General features: G+C 36.8%; 3 protein-coding genes across 4 annotated transcripts; 1 reads left to right on the top strand and 2 right to left on the bottom strand.

Annotated features, from left to right (window-relative positions):
- Positions 1-625: 625 nt before the first annotated feature.
- On the bottom strand, positions 626-2911 carry LOC100646433 (ATPase WRNIP1). The gene is made up of 4 exons (XM_003399991.4): positions 2260-2911; positions 1368-2193; positions 903-1130; positions 626-844 (listed from the first exon to the last, which is right to left on the bottom strand). The coding sequence occupies exons 1-4, from the start codon at positions 2545-2547 to the stop codon at positions 750-752; spliced, it is 1437 nt and encodes a 478-aa protein (XP_003400039.2). The 5' UTR covers positions 2548-2911; the 3' UTR covers positions 626-749.
- A 61-nt stretch (positions 2912-2972) lies between these two features.
- LOC100646676 (phosphatidylinositol-glycan biosynthesis class W protein) lies at positions 2973-5100 on the top strand. Its single transcript, XM_003399993.4, has 2 exons — positions 2973-3385; positions 3468-5100. Exon 2 carries the CDS (start codon positions 3506-3508, stop codon positions 5075-5077), a length of 1572 nt encoding a protein of 523 aa, XP_003400041.1. The 5' UTR covers positions 2973-3385; positions 3468-3505; the 3' UTR covers positions 5078-5100.
- LOC100646555 (EGF domain-specific O-linked N-acetylglucosamine transferase) lies at positions 5020-8163 on the bottom strand. Of its 2 annotated transcripts, none has more exons than XM_012315376.3 (10): positions 7684-8163; positions 7265-7471; positions 7048-7196; positions 6815-6978; positions 6616-6736; positions 6394-6547; positions 6113-6313; positions 5889-6022; positions 5727-5829; positions 5020-5653 (listed from the first exon to the last, which is right to left on the bottom strand). In XM_012315376.3, exons 1-10 carry the CDS (start codon positions 7861-7863, stop codon positions 5393-5395), a joined length of 1674 nt encoding a protein of 557 aa, XP_012170766.1. In that variant the 5' UTR covers positions 7864-8163; the 3' UTR covers positions 5020-5392. The 2 variants fall into 2 exon arrangements, with proteins under 2 accessions (XP_012170766.1, XP_012170767.1); XM_012315377.3 differs by having other exon boundaries at positions 6616-6733.
- Positions 8164-20730: the final 12567 nt, after the last annotated feature.

The raw sequence follows: 20730 nt of genomic DNA, 5'->3' as shown, positions 1-20730 counted from the left end.
GAATTTTAATATTTATTTGTATTTTGTATAAATAGATCGTGTAAACATTTAACCAATCAAAGGAAGACGGTGAGTGGCATTGTTGCAGAATATAATTTGAGAAGAACAACGGTTAATATATGTACTTTCTTCAAAAGAATAACAATTGAAAAATGTAATATTACTTGCAATATTTTCACACCAATGAGGTTTTCCCTAATTCTTCCCTAATTCCCTATTCTTCTGGCAAATTTTTCAATTGAATCTGATTGGTCTATCGTTAGGCGGTACTTTCTATTAATTCGAAAACGTTCGGACGCGGAAGTCACGTTGAATTATATCCGAAAATCTTCTCGTTAAAACAGTGAATTATAACTTTTTATACTGTCGAGATTATTGCTTCTATTTACTTTTTACTTCTTTGTTACTTCAAGTCAGTAAACAATTTCAATATTTTTTTTTGTTTTAATATTTAATATTTAATATTTAATCTAATTAACTTTCTCATATAATCATTCCGTAATGTTGGCGTTGGTAGCGAGGTAAGTCGTAACTCTTCTTCATTGTTATTAATTGTTATTCAAATTTTAATAGTAATTCATGCGATTTTGTGATTTCAGTAAAATATGTTCGACTTATCAATAAATTAAACTTATATAACTTTATTTTATTTATTTCAATGTGTATGAAGTAGGACTTGTCTTGTGTAGGTAAAACAAGTTGAAAATTGTTTTTTAGAAGAAAATATATTGGGCGATACAAAGAATTTATCAACTTTCGGAGAAGAAATCAACATGCTGTAAGCTAAATGGTAGGTAAGTTTGAACGTCTTTCTCTTTATGCAATAAATTTCCTTCTTGGCAACCTATAAAGAATAATAAGAAATAATAATAAAATTTTATGTTAAATATTTAATATCTTACCAAAAATAGCGTAATGTTTTTCTTGTCCCATATTATCTCTGATATGTACTGGTACTGTAGGTTGTGGATCTTTGTGGTTTATAATTATATTTTTAACAGATTTTAAAGCATTATACACAAGTTGAGACTTTGGTGCTCTAGTTAAATATATGACACATTGTGTTAAAATCACATCACATTCTGGCATTCCAATCATTTGACATCCATGCATAGTATGAACAGCTATGCCTAGAATTTAAAATTAATCTCTTATGTTACTGTGCTATTCATTATAATATTAAGTCACTTATCAATATATTTCAATATATTTCACCCAAAAAGATCAATATGCACCTTATAAAAATGTCATTTTAATTAGAATAAAATATTACAAAGTTTTACTTCAAAGTGCATTCTGTTTCAAGACAACTACAAGCTCTTTCATTTTCCTGCGTTAATAAATAAACTGTTATTAATCATATATACCTAAAGCGTCAGGGTCTGCTAAACCAATATCTTCACTTGATATTCTTACTAATCTTCTTGCTATATCCACTGGATCTTCTTTAACTGCCATAATACGTGCTAACCAATATACAGATGCACTTTCTTTGCCAGCTTTTATTGATTTGTGTAAAGCAGAATATAAATGATGAGTATTATTATGTTTATCGGATAATGTATGTGCTTGTTTAAGACTTTCTTTAACATCGTCAAGAGTTATTGAAACAAGATGAGAAGGACTTAGTTCGTTTGACACTTTACTTTTAACTGCTAGTTCTAAACTATTTAATGCAACACGTGCATCTCCATCACATACCTCTGCTAGCCAATCAATTACCATCTGATTAATGGAGAAACATGGTTTAGAATCACAGCTTAAACTATACTTTAAATTAGTCAATAAAGTTTTCTGTGGAAAACTACATATTTCTCCGTTAATAGATGAAATGGCTTTATAAAGAATATCTACAATATTTGATACCGTTAACTTATTTAAAACAAATATACGGCATCTACTTAGCAGAGCAGAATTTAAACTATAAGATGGATTCTCTGTAGTTGTACCAATTAGAGTAAATGTGCCTGCCTCGATATGTGGTAAAAAAATATCTTGTTGCAATTTATTAAAGCGGTGTATTTCATCCATAAATACAATAGCTTGATTGCTTAATTTTGATTTAGTTTTTGTTGTGTTAACAATATTTCTGATATTACTCACACCAGAGGATGTTGCAGAAAGATTTATAATATGTACCTTTTCTCCGTGTATTTCTTTAATTAGTTTTGATATAACATTAGCTAAAGATGTCTGAAAAATATTTCAAAAACTAAATATCAATAATTAGAAAGTGATACAAATTTATAAATATCTTACCTTTCCACATCCTGGTGGACCCCAAAATATCATGCTAGGAATATGTCCTTTTATTAGCAATTGTTTTAGTATCGTGTGGGATCCAATAACTTTTTCCTGCCCTATGTAATCATCAATGCATGTAGGCCTCATTCTTTCAGAAAGAGAAATGAATTCTTTATTTGGTAATGATTTCTGTTGATTCATATTTGTTATATTAGTCACATTGGCTTTGTGTTTCTTTAGTGGATTTGTTTGATTAATATCTTCATATGAAAGATATCTCTTTGTTGTTGATAATGTTTCCATTAAAATTATATCAATTGAAGCAAAGCATTAATCAATATTATTTTCATCTATAGAGTAATCTTTCTGCATACTGGACACAACATAGTACTCAGATTTTTCTGTACATTGTTCTATACACTGCATCAGTTGTGTTGTAGTTTGGATTTATTGTTTATTTTCAAACAAAATTGAGCGTGAAAAAAATACGTTCCTTAGTTTAAACGATTTAAATTCGGTTTATGACATTAAGATGTAGCGTTGTAGCGTCATCTATCGCTTATTGTATACGTTTCAGTTATTATAGAGATACATATTATCCGTCCAACAAGACGAGGCAGTAAAGTAAACAAAATTTGATTATCGTGGCTGCAACTATTGGCTACTGACTAGTATCATTCGAGTGTCATTTGGGTGTCACTAGTCGGCAGCCAATAGTTGCAGCCACAGTAATCAAATTTTGTTTACGTTTACTGGCTTGTCTCATTGGATAGACCATACATATAAAAATAGAGTGCGTGAGCGAGTTGAAAAAGCAATAGAGTAGAAAGAGAACGATGCATGGAAGTCCCTTGTCCCCTTGATCTCTTATCTAATAATGCACGCACATTCACGCAATAAATTATAAATGTAACGTGTAACACTGATCAATGAGGGTTATCAGTGAGCATGCCTCATTTGGCAAGAACAGAAGCGACCTCTACGCAGCGTTCTCCTTCTATTCCTTTCTATTATTCACTTATACGGCAATATTTGACTTTCATACTCTGTCTATGTCTCTATAGACATTGTCATTAACTTGAAATACTGATGGACTTAAATTATTTGTAACTGCAGTTTGCATAAAATACAATATTTTGAGGTAGATATTCAGTTAATGTCTAACAAGTATGTTAGGATTTTCACAGTATTCTGTATTACCAATAAATATTGTTTCTTTACAGATTTTTTGTCAGGACAAATAATTATTCGTTGCATAAATATGTCAAATACATGGAATAGAAATATCTATCGCCAAGAACAAGAAGCATTTGTTTCTGGTCATGGTGGGACAACCTCCAGAGAGGTCATATATGCAATCATGCCAAGTATTTGTAGTATTCTTTTAACTAAAACTGCAATAGGTCTTTTAGAACAGGTTATTCATAAAAATATTAGGGTTATAATAGAATTTGCGTTAATTGTAATCCCATGTATTTTATGTTGTACTGTATTGTCTGATTATGTTATTACAGTATGTTGTGCCATGATTATAATATCTATTATTAATATTTTATTATTAGGAATTAATTTTGATGTTATATCAACGTACAGTATGAGACCGGATAATGACAAGAGGCCCTTCATTACAAATTTTAGAGCATTTACTAACTTAATAACAGCAATATGTATATTAGCCATAGATTTTCATATTTTTCCTCGTAAATTTGCCAAAACTGAATTGTTTGGGTATAGTTTAATGGATGCTGGTGTTGGGTTATTTATATTTGCTAATGCTTTAGTGGCTCCAGAAGCCAAAGACTTTGCTCATAAACCTAGAATAGGTTTTTTCCATACTATATCAAAAAATATAAAGCATTCAGCAAGAAGTTGTATTCCACTTTTAATATTAGGCTTTGGCAGATCTGTTGCCATTGAAGTTTTAGGTTATCAGAAGCATGTTACTGAATATGGCATTCATTGGAATTTTTTTATTACTCTTGCCTTTGTTAAATTATTTACTAGTTCTATAACAAGTACTATCAATTCAAAGTACTCACTTTTATCAGGAATTTGGATTTTAGGAATGCATGAATATGTTTTGAGTACTAAGGGGTTGAAGGAATGGGTTTTAAGTAGCAGACCAAGGAATGATTTTATATCTGCTAATCGGGAAGGTGTGATATCTGTACCTGGATATGTTGGGCTTTATCTAGTAAGTGTAGCAGTTGGTAGGTTAATACATTCTACTTATCAGAATTCACATGCACAAGATTTGTTACTTCATAGGCATAAAACATTTCATATTAAATTATTTGGATATGAATTTGATACGCACTATAATCAGTCTATGATTTTATGCATTAAATTGTCCATAATATCACAGCAAACGTGCGCAGCTACTTTATTTTGTGATGCATATTTTGGAGTATCTAGACGATTAGCAAATGCAGGTTATTGTATGTGGATTCTTACTTTAGGTGTTGTGGTACTTACGTTATTACTAATGATAGAAATAATATGTGATATATTAATTCATGCAACCATAGATTCAAAACTTAACCAGAAGCAGACAAAAACATGTAAAATGAATGTAAAAAGTAAGCGAGATAGTGTGCCTGATAAATGCGAGAAAAATACGAATAAAAATATAATTGAAATATTCGAAGCTGTAAATTACAATGGTCTATTTTTCTTTTTATTGTCAAACTTAATGACTGGCGCGATTAATATGTTAGTACGTACGTTATATTTAAGTCACTTAAAAGCTTTGCTAATATTGATTGCATACATGGCTGTAAATATATTATCAGTTTTATTATTGTACAGAAAACAGGTACAAATTAAATTATAAATATAAATGTACAATTCATTGTACTGATTGTAGAGTATGCACTTTCCTACATTATATAAATAAATAACGAATCAGCGTAAACAATTAGTAACTTCGAAATATTTACACTACCACTGCGTAGAGATGTCAAATTATATTCCATATTTATTGCTCTTTTTTTTTATTAAAATAAGTATATACATATATTTGTATAAAAATAAGTAAAAAGTTTAGTTGGTAACAAGTCGTTTCTTTCACTCGATATTAATACTAATAATCGTGAGCCTATTATTCAGGGGTTTCGTTGTCATCGAAACACATTACCTAAAATATTTATCATAATTCATCTTTGGATTGAATGTCAGATTTCAATTCGGTTACTTTCTTCGACTTCGGAGTTGCATTTACATCACTTGTTGTTCTAGTCTGATTTTTCGTTCCTGTTCTCTTATGTTGTAATCGTCCACTGATAAATCTTTTGAACAAATCATGATTTTTTACATAATCCGTAGCTTGTGAAACTATACGTAAAAATTCTTTGACATCAAAACTATAGTTAGTGAATTTTGCGTGTGCTCCTCCATCAGGATGTGTACCCTGTACAGAATTTCAATTAGTCTTGCAATAAATGTTGAGGAAATTTTTTTTTATTTGAGATACAATCGCTTACGGGATCTTGTTGCACTAGCATTGAGGCATTTTCCCACGTAAAGTACTTCACACCGCGTAAACGGGCGAGATCTTTATAACATCCTGGATCTTCGCAATTATATCTGCACAGTAATTATGTATGAGATACATTTCCGTGGGAAATCATGTCTGTTATACTTACATCTCAAATACTGCAGCCCAATCTGGCAAAAACATAAGATGCGTTAATCCAGCTCCATGTATTCCAATAAAAATGTCAGAGTTTCTTGTAATTTCTAATTGTTTTTTGAATGATATTTTTTTATTGTATATTACCTGAGAAGGAAAACATGTTTTAAATATATTGTAATTATATTTATTTACCACCTTAATTAATTTTTTATGCCATATTTAAAACCTCTCTACCTTTCGCACTTTATACTCCGGATTTTCCTTCAAAGCCTTTGTTAATTCATCCTCGTTCAAAATTCTTCGATATTGAGTATCTCTGCTAAGTAAAGTAACTCGTATCCTTTGGTTCTTTCTTTCGTGATGAGGTGTACGTAATCTATGTAACACGTGGTCGCCGAAAGCTTTAAACAATCCACTCTTTTCACAGCCATAAATCTAAAAGCGTATCCATTGATACAAAACTTGCTTTGACCTTATGATCATGATCTCAAGAAACAAAAAGTGAGTAATCGTACAAGAGGTGTATTATAGTAAAGACCAAAAATCATTCGTGGTAATAGGGGAAACACGAGATTCTTGAAGCAGACGGTTTCTCCACGGAACGTATGTAAATCCCAGAGCGGATTTCTCGTGAAAGCCTGGAAGGCGTCTTGGAATGCAGAACGGTAGCTGAAAGTAAAAGAGAACTCATGGTATCTAGTATCTCGTAATTTTCGTATTGCACCGGTGTCAGTTACCTGTAGCTTTCCCAGATCATTATATGATTATCAGTGCTGAATGCAGCGGGGTGCGAGAGATTTACGTGTAATGACGCGTATAAGTTGAAAAAGTCGCAAAAATGATGATACATATTTACTACTGAAACAGAATGACTTGCGTGTTTGACGAATTTTGCATCACAGTCATTAATCGGGAGAATCATTTTTTACGACTTACTAGCGTCTATTTTCATTATGTACGTTGGCTTTTCGATCACGATATCACAGTCGTGGTTGACAATTGGCGGTCGAGGTAATTTTCGGAAATTTCGCAATTCAGGTCCCCAAGATTGCAATGGGCTAATATGGTCCGCGTTTTTTTGCAATCTTTTCTCATTTAATCTGGATAACCAAGATAATATGAATACTAAGCGACATAAAAGTAATTGATTAACGCGTTGCTTTAATTACGTGCAATATCCTCCAATTTGACCCTCTTTCAAAACATCCATCTTGTATCGTATAGGTTCCTTTCTTTGAATTAAGTCCGTGAAATTGATCATTATGTTCCTTGCTCGACAAAATCTCATGTGCTCCGAACATTCTAGCGATGAGTCGTCCTATGATCGAAAGTATGAAATAAGAAATAAAAGAAAGCATATATTTCTTTTAATTTAGTGAAACTTACCACAAACAATGGTTTGCAAAATATCGACATTTCTTTCCTTTGGTCGCGTACGTAGCCAAAATCGCCTTGAGCGTAAAATGTCTCTACCTGTGCTTTTTTCGTAGTTACCCATCCTCTGTGATCGCCTGGACATTGAGGAACGGAAAATGAATTTTCGGCATTGCAATTCGGCTCGTAACCCCAACAAGCTTTGGTATCAAGGCTATCCTAAGTTTTTCCAAGAAAAATTCTTCGTTAATGTCTTTCGTAAGCTCGAATTTTACACAAATGTTTGCGCGTGTGGCCAATGTTTCCACGGCTATCGTATTACGCTTTCGTGCAAATAATGAAAATAACAATGAGAAATACACCAGGCATATAATTTCTCCTTTAATCAATAAATCCTAACAGAATCACGTTATTAACAAACCGCGTATTACCTTGTATGGACAGGCGGTATTATTACGGCACTCTTCGGCCACCGTGGGAAAAGAGTTGAAGTAATACTTGATGTGATCAGGCGGCAGATCAATTTCCGTGTAATTACTGTATGTTTGTGTGATTGCGAACACCAGTACGATCGTCACTGAGTATTTAATACTTAACGCGTTATCTGTCATCCTAGCGAGATGCACTAATGAAAATTAAATCGAGATTCCCTGAGAGATGGTGTCGTACACTCGCTTTACAGAGCGACTGCACGGCGTGAATGGAGGAGGAACCACCTGTACGAGCGAATGGGTATATGACCTCACCTACTGTGCGTAGGCTCTGTCACACAAACGCCAACGTTCATGTACACCCACATGAACGTGTATCTTCTTAAAAAAATCGGTGAAAGTCAATGTTAGAGGTAGACACGCGGTAACTTACATCATTTATGGTGCACTAACGTGACTATCACAGATAAGGTGTAGGATAGATTCAACACCTTATGGGATTTCGTGTTACATTTCCTGAAATACCGATTGTGCAAAAATCAATGGGTTTGTTTGTGCCCTCTATGGTTTCGAGTGCTGAATGTAAGAATCTAGAGATTATATACATACATACATTGAATTCAACTACCAAAGTTGGTAGAATCAACAGAAATAATAATGCCTCGTTTGCTACATTCCTATATGATTAAAATTGACAAAACTTAAATTAAAAATTATGCTGGTATTTTTTCTTAAAGCGTAAAAATATTATAATGATGGTCTTATCGAAAGAAGTTTGGGAGAACAGGCATTTGCTTTCACTTTCATGTCAATGAACTGCATCGATAATCGATGTTTAATATACATACATATATACATACATACATATTTTTATTTTTAAATTCCCGATATATACCATAAATGGATGTTATGTTTTCTATGTTAACAATACTTGTTAGTAAAATTTCTTCATAATCAAGTATCGGGAAAAGCGTATTTGCCTGTTGTAATAAATGTCACTACCAGTGTTATCGACTCAAGATAAATTCAGATTATAACACAGATGAGGTACAGAAAGGAATCGCAACATTGACTAATTCTGTACCTCGTCTTCTTTTTTTCTACTTTATTGTAATTTAATTTTAATATTGTAATTATTATTAATTAGAAAGTACAATTCTATTATAAATTTGGGAAGTATTTTATTTCATGTTTAAAGATTTGTTTTTCATGTTCTTAAACTTCTTAAATAATCAACCTTATATTTTTAAGAAGAAATTATAATATACCACGCATTGTAACAAGTAGATTTTTTACATCCTCCGTTTCCACCATAGACTTCGATGGTTCCTGTTTGATGACCATCTTCATGATAATTTTCTTCGGGCTAGTGCATCACCGATGGTAACGTTCATTGCATCTAATCGTGAGTCATATACATTTTTGTTTGTCTGGTCACTCGATCATGTCGTAACATGAAAGGTCCGGTCGGCACGGATGACTGGTTGTATTAAGTAGAATTTTTGGCGAACATAATGATCGCGAATATTTATTGTACTCGTGAATAGTAACATTACTCTTTCTGTGTTATATTTATTAGTTCAGGCTAGTCAGGCTCTTCTTGCACGTGGAGATTTTAATAATTAGTTTGAAAATATATGTTTAAAAATATGTTCATGTTAATTATTTATAAGTCCATATACTATATGATAATATAAAGTATTCAATATAAATACTTGAAAAATATCCACACAAATATGATTACATACATGAATTAATGTAATACATATAAATTTGAATAAAAATAACAGACATGGAAGTGATTTCATTTGACAATTTTGAACTTCTAGCGTAGAAGTCGAATAACCTTCGACTTCGTTGCTATAAAAGCAGTAACTCTTATGCAAGGATAATGGCGACGTAATTTCATTTCTTCCTGCATGATAATACTGAACCTTTTACATGACCGTCATATGATAAACTTTAGTACAATATGAAATATAAAGCTCAATGTTTTCCGTATGAGAACGTATTAAATTTTACGTGCAAGAAGATACTTTGCTACAGGTGGATTTTTTAATCAAAGCAATAAATTGAAACACTGCCTCAGTGCTTTTGAAAATATGCTTTGATAAAGGGTTCGCCTGATATCATTTCTACCAATATTAAAACAGAGTCAATTATTTCATTTCATCGAGTTTTACTGACGAATACTTATTACAAAGTTAATGAAGTTCTTAATATCTTTTTCGATAAATATATCTTTTATTTATTATCAATTTCTTCAGTCAATAGTTTCAACAAAAATTAGAATTTCAATAATTTATGAAATTAATAAGGTAGAGCCATTATCACCTAAAATAAAGAAAGAAAATACGGAATTAAGAAATGTGAATTCGTTAGATACAAAATGGATAAATTAACCTTTTTTCTAATTCAGGATTTTTAAATCCTACAGATATAAACATTTCCGTGTTAATAGTCAGGATCTCATTCACGTGCCAAGGTGCTACTTGGGTGGGAGAAAGGTCATAAGCACGATGACTTTATAACTCAACAATTTTTCAGCGACTGACAACGTGTTAGCGTATCATGCACGACGTATTTTTCACATTGCATATGCGTGTGGTTAGGCTGTTAAATTGCGTTGATTTTTCTCTTATTGTATTCAGAATAATTTTGAATATACATATGAGGAACATATATATATAGGATACAAGATATATTAAGAAGATATACTAAGAATACAAAATGATTCTTGCAAATAGCAATCCAATTATAAAGCACAACATTAGAAGACAAACATAATCTTCGTTTTTTTTTTTTTTCGATTAGAGAATTTTGGTCTAGAGGTAAGTTTCAACGAAGTTTCAGTAAAAGCAACGAAGCGAACAAGCCCGGCACAATTTTGTCGTGAAAAAGGGCAACTGTTAATGACTCCCCATCTTCTAGATGACTGGATCACCCAGAGTATGGAAAGTCATTCTCGTTACTACTTTGTCATTATGTTTGCCTTTAGTAGTATTTTGTTTTTTTTGCCGATGTACAGCTTGGCACATCATCATGCTTGGCAAATGGTAAGTTTTTATTAGTGTTGCGAATGATAAATGTCGGTTTGAGTATTGCGAAATAGTGCAAATTTTGAGATATAAGTCAGAATTGCGAATGAATATTCATTTCGGTTTGAGTAGCGAGAACATTCCAAATTCGGTTTGATATTGTGTTGCGATCTGTTCGCAATTGTTTTAATTACTTTCCTATTTAACGTTATATCGATGAATTATATTCCTTTGAATAATTTTTACTGAAGTTTGTATCGAATTCTTTATGAGATATATTTCATACCTCATTTTATTCTGTTTTTAAAAATAATAGATTGTTTTATATTTTGAAAATAAAAGAGTAAAATATTAATATATACGTATATACATATAAAATAGAGTTCTATACAAGTATAGAGTCACATAAATGTTACTATTGAATTTCATCTTTATGTTCCAAATCTATTATGCTACGTCGGTTTTTTGATGAAACCTGAACAATTAGTATTATTTCATATATAATTACTAATTGCATTATTATACGTATAGCTTACAATAATACAAGCTTACAATAGTAAGGCAAAAGACTCAACACAATAATAATGATGTAATAAATAAATAATAGTTAATAGATACAATTGTGAATAATACGATTAAGAATTATATAGAAAATAATATGAACTAATTGGGTATGGCTAATAATTTCATAATTCAATTTAGTTGTAATTCCAACCACTACTAATGTTGCATTCTTATTCTGTGCTAAATCGGCAAAGTTGGAAATGATATTGTAATGGTAAGCAAGCTGTATTTAGAGTCTTTGAGTATGGAATTAAAGAAGTGCAATTTGCTACTTTCATCTTATTTTACATGTACTCGCCATTGAATGTTTGGTGCACAAAGTATAATTTATTTATTTTTCTCTATTATTTTACATAGATGTTCACGTCATTCTTCTACTAGAAATCTCTTTTACCAACTAAAGCTACATTAGAGTATCGCAGAAAGTTACATAAATTAGTTCTCTTCGCAATTGGTTTTATATTTCTTAAAACGTTAATTTAAATTTTCCTAAATATTTTTTATCACATATGCCATTTAGCTGAATAATTCCCAATAGCTAAAAAATTATAGGAAATACAAGAATAATCTTCACAAGTATCGTCAACTTCCGCAAGAAATTTGAAATTATATTTTCCAGATTTTAACCTGAGAAATTTGTATTCTTCGGAATCAGTTTCACAGATATATCTACGTACATGGCGTACCTTTTTCTCATAAAAGGCATGTCTGTATAGTGGTAGGTCTAACGTTACTATTGTCCACTGCCAGTGCAGAGTGATGGGTTTCGTTATTCAGCATGTTTGCACGCAAAATAAACGCTGTATTGACTCTCGATAAGCCCACGAGACGCACCTTATGCTAATTCCTCGTGGATACGTCAAAAACCGTTTCGATGTATACGGTAGAGACAGTTCGATCTTCTCTCGAGGCGTGGCCGATGTAGATCGTATCTTCGCAGTTTATACGATTTTGTTCGTCGAAGAGAGATTTGAATCTAAGGGTCTCGATGTGTACTGCTTGAAATACACCGAGTCCCACACTCGGTTAGGCATGAATCGTTACGTAATCTGGAAGACTCGGATAGCTGCAGTTCTCGTTGCTCGCAGGTGTCTTTATCTGTTCGCCAGAAATCCTTTCTATGCAATTAAAGCCAGGTTTGGTACAGTTAGACATTGTGGTCAACAAAAGGTACGTGTACGTCGGGCTAAGAAAGTTATTTATTTGGTACAACGATTCCTTTCTAATTTCAATTTCGTATATATTCTATGCAGAGACTCGTGGCGAATTGGATAAACATTTAATGTTACGTGGGAATACAATGGACGTGAAACTACAGTGAAAACTTTGTTTCGAAACACTCATGCTACAAAAGCGTAACTCCGCTTTCTTCTGTAACCCCAACTTCTACTTTAGTAGTAGGAATAGTTCGAGATAGATACAGAATTCTAATCGGGACAACATCGATCGGTGTTGGACAGTTTCACATGGTTATACGCGATCTGTGGGAATTAACATGGATACACTTCGATTCTTCTTTGAGTTCCGTATTTATCGATAATTCACAAATCAATGCTAATCGATGCCAGAGAACCGAGATATCGGATAGGAGACACAATAGCGTACCTCTGGCGTCAACCTGCCATGGCGTGACCCGGAAACAGATCGCTTCGAACAAGCCGGTATATATGTATGTACAAATACACGTATATATCGGTGGAGACATACCGGACTAGCCGGCATGGATCGCCGCGGATAGATGGAGGAAATGATCTACATCGATCACGATCACGGCACCCTCACCCTGATCCGCAACGGGCACGGTGCGGCTACAACGGTACCTCTTCGTTGTCCATTATCGACGAAATCGCCATCATCTTTCTTTCTGATAATTTTATCAGTCTGAATCGGCTTTTGTAAGTTCGCGGTACGATCTGATCGGGTAGCGTTATTGATCGAGTCTCGGGATGAAAAATGCCGTTGCGCCGGGAATTACTGAATCGAACCAGCTCTCTCGACCCACGCTTCGAAGAATGGAATAATGGCCGGTAACGGAGCATTTGTATGATCAATTTCGCGACAGGATTGCGTAACGGTTTGATAAACGGGCTTCACGTGGAACTGTAACACGTAGAAATGTAGCGTGCAAGTTGTAAAACGAGCGCGTGGCATCGGTATAACGCGGATTGTCCCGCCACGGTGGCGCCACGCTTCGCGGGCGACACGATGCAGCCTACGCGAAATTCAGCGCTATAATGTTTTCTTCATAGAGCTCTTAGGGGTCCTCCCGTGGTAACACGGAGAAAATCGTGGGGGCGGCGCGTCACCAGTCGCGATTGCAACGGATGTCTTGCGAAACCAGAACATGAGGCACCCACGCGGAGCGTGAAAAAATTTCGCGGATACAAATTTCCCCGGATGCACGTACTTTTCGTTACATTTCTCGTGCAACGCTCTTCCAGAAAAAGTTGCCGTTTCCATGGCCGGATCCGAATAGTTGCGTCTATCAACCTGTGCGAAGCGTGCAATGCGTCGTATATTATCGTGAATCTACCTGCGTCTTTTCTCTTTGCCACCCACGCATCCCATTTGAATACGTATACAGACATAAAGTGTAACGATTGCCGGTCCTTCTGGCCACGTAGAATCGTTCGGTTATCGGTAGACAATGCTTTGTAGATCCTTGGAACAACAATCGTAAGTGTACGGGTTACTGCCTGTAAAATAATCGACGTAAATCCTGATTTTTCCGATGGAACAATTCGTGGAATGAGCGACTCGGCCCTTTGCTTTGGAGAGTCATTGCAATGACCGGAGATACTTTGTTCTAGAATTAAAGCGTATATTCAATTCGCAAGATAGATATTCGACGACGTTTGGAAATCAGAAATTACGTATTTTATCCTCGTACGATACGTTTACACCTAGTCGTTTCTTCGATTCGATAGAAAAAACTTGCTTCATTATCCCATGATAATTTCGAATGCAACAAAGAGCCCGATCTTTCGAAATATCCGATTTATGGTGTGAAGTACCATGTAACAGATCGCGCGGTAATTGAGAAACCGAGATCTAATCTATCCACATTTATAATGAACCAAATTAGAATCCGATTATCTCGATTGCATCGAACCGGCGTACGTTAGACAGAAATTGCCCGGCGGCATTAGACGCACGGCAGAGAAATTCCATCACACGCTAGCTTCTCGTTAGTGCCGGACTAATCGCTTAATTAATAGATGATAAATGTTTGTAATTCCGTTGGCGAGCCTCCCGGCCCTCTACACGTACTTCGTTACTGTGGCCAATTAATTATCTAGAGGAAACGATTAAATGGAGACCTGCATCCAACTTAGGGGACAGGAAAGTCATCTTCTCATCAACCGTAAGGGCCCCCGAATTTTCTTCACAGTCTTCACAAACGATATATCCTCTTGCGCCACCACGAGGTCACGGGGTTATGGTTCCTGATGTCGTGCGAATGAAAAAAACGCGCGAATCTTAAAATATCGCATGGGGGCTGGCGAAGTGAGTTTAAGGTTTCCTCCGTGCATGAAGTATCTTTAAATTTAAGACGCGATTCTTTCGAAAACCGTACGACTCGGCATCGAATAATTCTCGAAGCGCGACAAGCATAAAACCCTCCTCCATTGAAATTAATATCAATTGCTGTGCCGATCTTTGTTCACGAAGTTAACGGTGCAGATCAGGGCTATATAATGAACTGTATACATGTATGTATATAGCATCTATATAGAACGACGAATGAGTGAACTTTTTTCAACGCGAACGAGAAAATGTTGGCTACCCTGATGCAACAATGATGAATAATTCCTCATAATTACGTCACTAATTGAAAAGTATGGGAAACAGGGATCAAGATGATAAATAATGTTCGGTAGTTGTTGAATCGACTTTCCTTTCTATCACCCTATACTTACGGTTGACACCGATTCCACATTGTAAACAGCCATAAACATACGTTATACTCCTAATCACAGGCATAAATCGCGTATAGTAATGGAATACTCGAGCGATACGACAAACATCGTAATTTCGTATAATTCATGATGGCGCATTACGTCGTTGTAAAACGAAAATGTTAACGATAGTTGTCTTATTACAATAAATTCAAATCGAAATTTGGATGGGAATGCGATCTATCATTGACGATGACAAACTCGCAGCTCGTTATACAATATGTACTCACACTCGAGAGTCTCTGGATCGTAAATGGCAGACAGTAATTGAAATATTAATGAGATATCAGACAACACGGCAGCTATGATACGTTATTATGTTGGTATGAGAGTTGTAAACGGAAGAAGGCTTGGTCGCATTAATATGGGTTCGAACGACAATGTGTACGGCTACGAATAACACGAGGACTCTAACGAATTATTATCACTCCACAGATCGATTGCGATGGAACCATAAATCAAAGCTTTGTCACATCATCCATCTTAAATGTGTCTTAATCTTCCGAGGGACACAGCTACCACATTAACCGTTGAGCCGAAAATATTCTGCGATTCAAAAATTCTAGCACGATCGTTTAAGCGTGGCATCGTCTAACTGGCTCGTCGTTTCTACAAGGCAATTGCTCCTCTAACTGTTCATATCCGGAAAATAAATTGGCGAACGAAGACGAAACGTCTTGACGAATGTTGACCAGTATGAGTGTTTGCTTCTAAGATGGACGCGCGCCAGAGGTGAAGCAGAAATAGAGGATGTTTTTGCTAACGTGAACGACAACTTGTCCCGCGGTGTTCACGATTCGACCTGGGCTACGACCTCGGAGTCGTAAATTTTGCGTCATAGCGGTTGTCACCGGCTCACCTTTTTACGAGCGTACCACGACTCGTATTCACGGTTCGTTCTCCAGATATATCCACTGCACCGAGCCCTTGGTTCGGTCAGCAGTTGTTAAGAGGATCTCCTGGTTGGTAATCTCTGACAACGACTTTGGTGTCCCTTTCAAGATGCTTCTCTTCTTACGTTTTCAAGAGTGTGACCACGATATGAATCAAGCGGATAGTCAAAGGACACGGATTTTTTAAACCGTGAGATGTTACTTAGAAAATGTTGTGTTCTCTTTTAGCTCAGAATCTTTTCTAAAATAGTACACAGTTGGTTCGAAGATACGGACTCCTTAGTTGATAGTTTCGGAAGGTTGTTTTACGTTCTTTCTTCAACGCCCACTATGAGCAATGCGTCAAGGCACAGTCTCGTTCGATTTCTTTATGGCCATCTTTACGCGTGTCTAACGCTATACACTCCTATAATCCAGCTCGGTATCGACCTCACATGTTGGGTTTATGCATTTTGTTCATGACGCCATGATTTATAATGGAAGGAAATTATTTTAATTATCATCATGACACGTGGAACTTTCACGGGAGAAAATAATCTCGAAGCGGAAATACCGAATGTCGCGTAACCCCCCGCAGTTGGTGGCCGACAGTGCCGCAACGTTGCGCGGTTGCATTGTGCCAGGCGCAACGGCGGCAACTTCGAAATCATTAGAGAACCCATTTAAGACGCTTATAGTTTTTAAATTGAAAGTAAATGGAGATGAATTGGACGTTTATCATCTGATAAGCACGCAAGCTTTCTGCATACGATTCGTTGGTCGGTGTACGGTTCACCTAAACGTAATCAGGTGTGCACGGCTCCACAATGCAAGCGCACCTACACGAACGGAACCTAATCATGGACAGTGATATTGCATGTAAGGAATAGGAATCGTGCAGGTGCGGTCTGACTCGTGAACCGTACGAGAATTCACGTCCCCTCTCTCTTTCTTCTCGGCACCTTTCTCTCTTCGCTACTACCACGGAACCACGGGACGCGAGGAACCGATTCGCACACTTCTCGCGTTTCCATAAAGAGACGAAGAAAGTGCCATGCATTCCTGGACCGGTGTGGTCTACATGGGAGCGCGAAACAGCGTTCGATCGTGGTGGTGAATGCACGGCAAAAAGAAACGGAAGGACACACCTGCGCTCGTCCTGTCGGCGAGTGGGTGTTTCGCGATAGAAAATGTCATCGAGCCATATTCTTCGATTATCGTACTCTTTTCGCGATTTAATTCGCGTTCAGTACTAACACATATCGACTATGCAGCCAGTTTGTACTACAATTATCATCGAACCGTTCTTTGGTCCCTTTATGTGCATAATTCAGATGTCAGGAGTATTTTTATTCGAATTGTTCTGTCTGTTGGAGAACAGCTTGCGAAATTTATTTTCCATCGGAAAGTCGTTTGTCCTACAGATCACGGGGTTAAGAGCCGAAAAATCGGTGGCGCAGCGGGTTGTCCAGCGGCAGTACGCACCACATTCCGGGTCGAGGCAGATTGGCTCGACATCGAAAACTGTTCTGGCCGAAAACTGCTCCACGAATCCCTATATCAAGTGCCCCGGTTATCGGGCCAGATCGAGAGAACAAGGACAGCCACGGCTATAATCGTGGATCAACTTCTGGCTACGGACCTGTCCTCTACAAGTACGAACACTCTGTACCACCGGCTCCGCCTATTTATCCTCCATCGTAGCGTACATTCTTATATAGTACTCTAATAGTAAGACGATATTCGATTTTCACTTTACGATTCTACAAAAATAAAAGAAAAGACTCGGAAGATCCTATTCGATCGAAATGAAAGTTAATCGTATTCGAAGAACATTTAACTCATCGTTGAACGCTTTTTCATGACGAGCTAGGCTCTAAGGGAACTGGTTAAACAAGAATTACTAGTTGTAACGAAGCTCGCGAATACTAGTCCTGCAATTGCCGCTTCTCGACGTGATTGCGTTTTTCGTTGATCCTTAACTATTACTTGGGCAAATTGAATACGCGTCGGTATATGCCGCCCTGGCTGCGTATCTGTCAGTGATATGGCTCGTTTTATAGCGTGTTAAAACATAGAATTCTAAACACTGAATCGCATTACAGTCTTATTTGGTATACGAATGTCATCGATAATTAGACAGAATGATGTTACAGCCTGTTATCGTAAATATCTTCCGTTATGGATAAGCGTACATTTGATGTTGCCTTTAATGACCATCAGAATGTAGGAATTATATCGCTTAATTAGCTCTACCCTCGGCTGCTATCTCTTTTATGAAATCGTTAAGCATTCTTTGCGTGTGCTCCTTATCGGATGTTTTAAGCCACCGGGTCTCGATGTGTTCTCCCGTGTTATCTCGTGCCTACTGTTAGCTACTTAAACCGACTTCCACCAACGTGATCGTACTTTTTGTTAGTGCTATTAAAAGATCTCGACTATTAATCCGTTGAAATTTGTGATGTCTATTATATCGATTAATTCATTCGATTATACGAGAAACAGGTTTAATACGAGAACGATTGATCGAAAGTTCAGAGTATGTGGAATTTACTTTTGAACGAAAGTCAAGAAAGACGTCGACGAGCTACGATCTACGTATTTTCTAAACCAAACCTCGTCCGTTATTTCACAGTGCCAATCTTGGATTTGCGTAATCACAGCGATAAAGCGCGAATAGAACATTGTCATCGTTACGTTGACATCGCTGGTTAACATGTTGCACGTGTACACTTTCGCAGCCTTGATATTTCTGTCGATGCTTCAAGATGACCAAGCCGATTTTCGCGTCACTTCGTGCAATCCAGCGTTCCAGTACGTCTCTTTACACGTTGGGAGCGTCGTGACAAATTTCAAACTTTCGAATTCTCCTTTCGCCAAACAGCCATCTAATATCTGACAAGATATTACTCTTTAAAAGAGAGAGAGAGAGTGAATAATAACAGCAATTAACACCGAATAACAGAAGTCTTTATTACCGATTATACCCAATCGTAACGTTGAATTTCAGGTTTCGTTTAGATCGAGTTTACTAGATAATCACCATTCCTTTCGATGTAAGAATCCTACGCTCGCGCGAGCTATCACGAAGCGCAGCTTATCGAAGTAACTATTTATTTGTCTGGAACGTCGAAAAGATCGTGGATGCAAAGAGAATGGAAGTGATCGATCGCATACTAACGACGAACGCGAATAAACGTTTCGTACATCGTGAAGACCTATATTTTTCCGTTGAACGCGAACGAACCCAGCATGATCCAAGAGAAGCAGGTAGATTCTTACCGCGGTACTCAACCGAGCTGCATCTACACCCGCGTGTAGCTCCTTTCTGGCCAGTCTATGAATCACATAGGAGTAAGAAAGGGAGAGACAAAGTACAAAGGGGGTAAGCAGGAAACACATGCAGAAGGAAGGGGACGGAGAGACAGGCGGAGGTCGGTGCACCACGAAGGAAAGCAAAGGAAAGACAGCACAGGGCAACCCGAGCAAACCGGGGTGGTCTCGACTTCACCGTTGACTAACTGCGACACGACAAGCTGCCATACCCGGTTAAACTCTCCAGAGACTCGATTGCATTCGACGGGGAACAAATTAATGTTTGCTCGCCACATCTGGGTCGTTCGGAGTTTCTGGGGACACGTATTCGCGCGTCCCAAGTAACCAAGTCGCCTGTATATGCGAGTATCGGCTGAACTTATCGATGACAAGGCGATGAAACGTATCGAAATACCTGGCACGAAGACGCGTTCAATGGATATTTGATATACAAGCTTCGACCAAAGGATACTGGCATTCAAATGACGGCAGGTGAAGTCAGCACCTTCGAGCGTCGAACGATTCCACGCGTGATCCACGGTTTAATAACCTTGTCAGAGAAATCGGATACGTCTCGTGACACCAAAAAATTAGATTTATATCCGAATATTAAATCTGATAGAAGAGCGCCAGCCATTAATCCGCATAATCGTCTAAAACTATTTTGACAGAGAATTACACAAGGTGCGTATCGTAGAAGCGAGACGATTAATCGTGACAATTTGTTTCATCCATTTTAATGTATGTATGCATAATCGCTGCCATTTGTTCTTCTCTCCGAGACAGCCGCACCCGAATTCGGCTTTCTGTTCTCCTACGAGTATAGAACTCGATCTACTCGAGGATCTAAGAGCCCGGTCCAAGTTATCCAATAAACGTAGGCATTCGTTAAACCGTGGTTGCCGCAATAATTACGATCTTACGATTTCCAGGATGGTTCGATAAGATCCGGCGCATGGATCGCGCAGAGACATAATCTATAATTACATCGGCGCGCTTATACACCGATACGAAATCGCAGGTTCGATGCACGCATTTGCGCTATCCACGAACCATTGCAACGCTATTCTCCGAATGCCGTGATGCAATAAGTATCTAAACGAAGAACGAAACAGGAACGATTCGCTTTATCGCATCTGGTTAAAACCTGGTATTATTACCGGTGTTATTTTCTAGCGGTCGGAGGACGGTAGCTGCGGGATCGTCTTACTAGTTTTCGAGATGGGTACGTTTCATTTACGGAGCTGTCCGAAGGATTCTGGCCTAATCAAGTTGATCCGACGAATGGCAGCGGCTCGG

The sequence above is a fragment of the Bombus terrestris genome, chromosome 13 (assembly GCF_910591885.1).
Source record: "Bombus terrestris chromosome 13, iyBomTerr1.2, whole genome shotgun sequence".
NCBI lineage: Eukaryota > Metazoa > Arthropoda > Insecta > Hymenoptera > Apidae > Bombus > Bombus terrestris.
The sequence above is the reverse complement of the archived record's forward strand: the minus strand, read 5'-3'. Positions and strand labels throughout refer to the sequence as shown.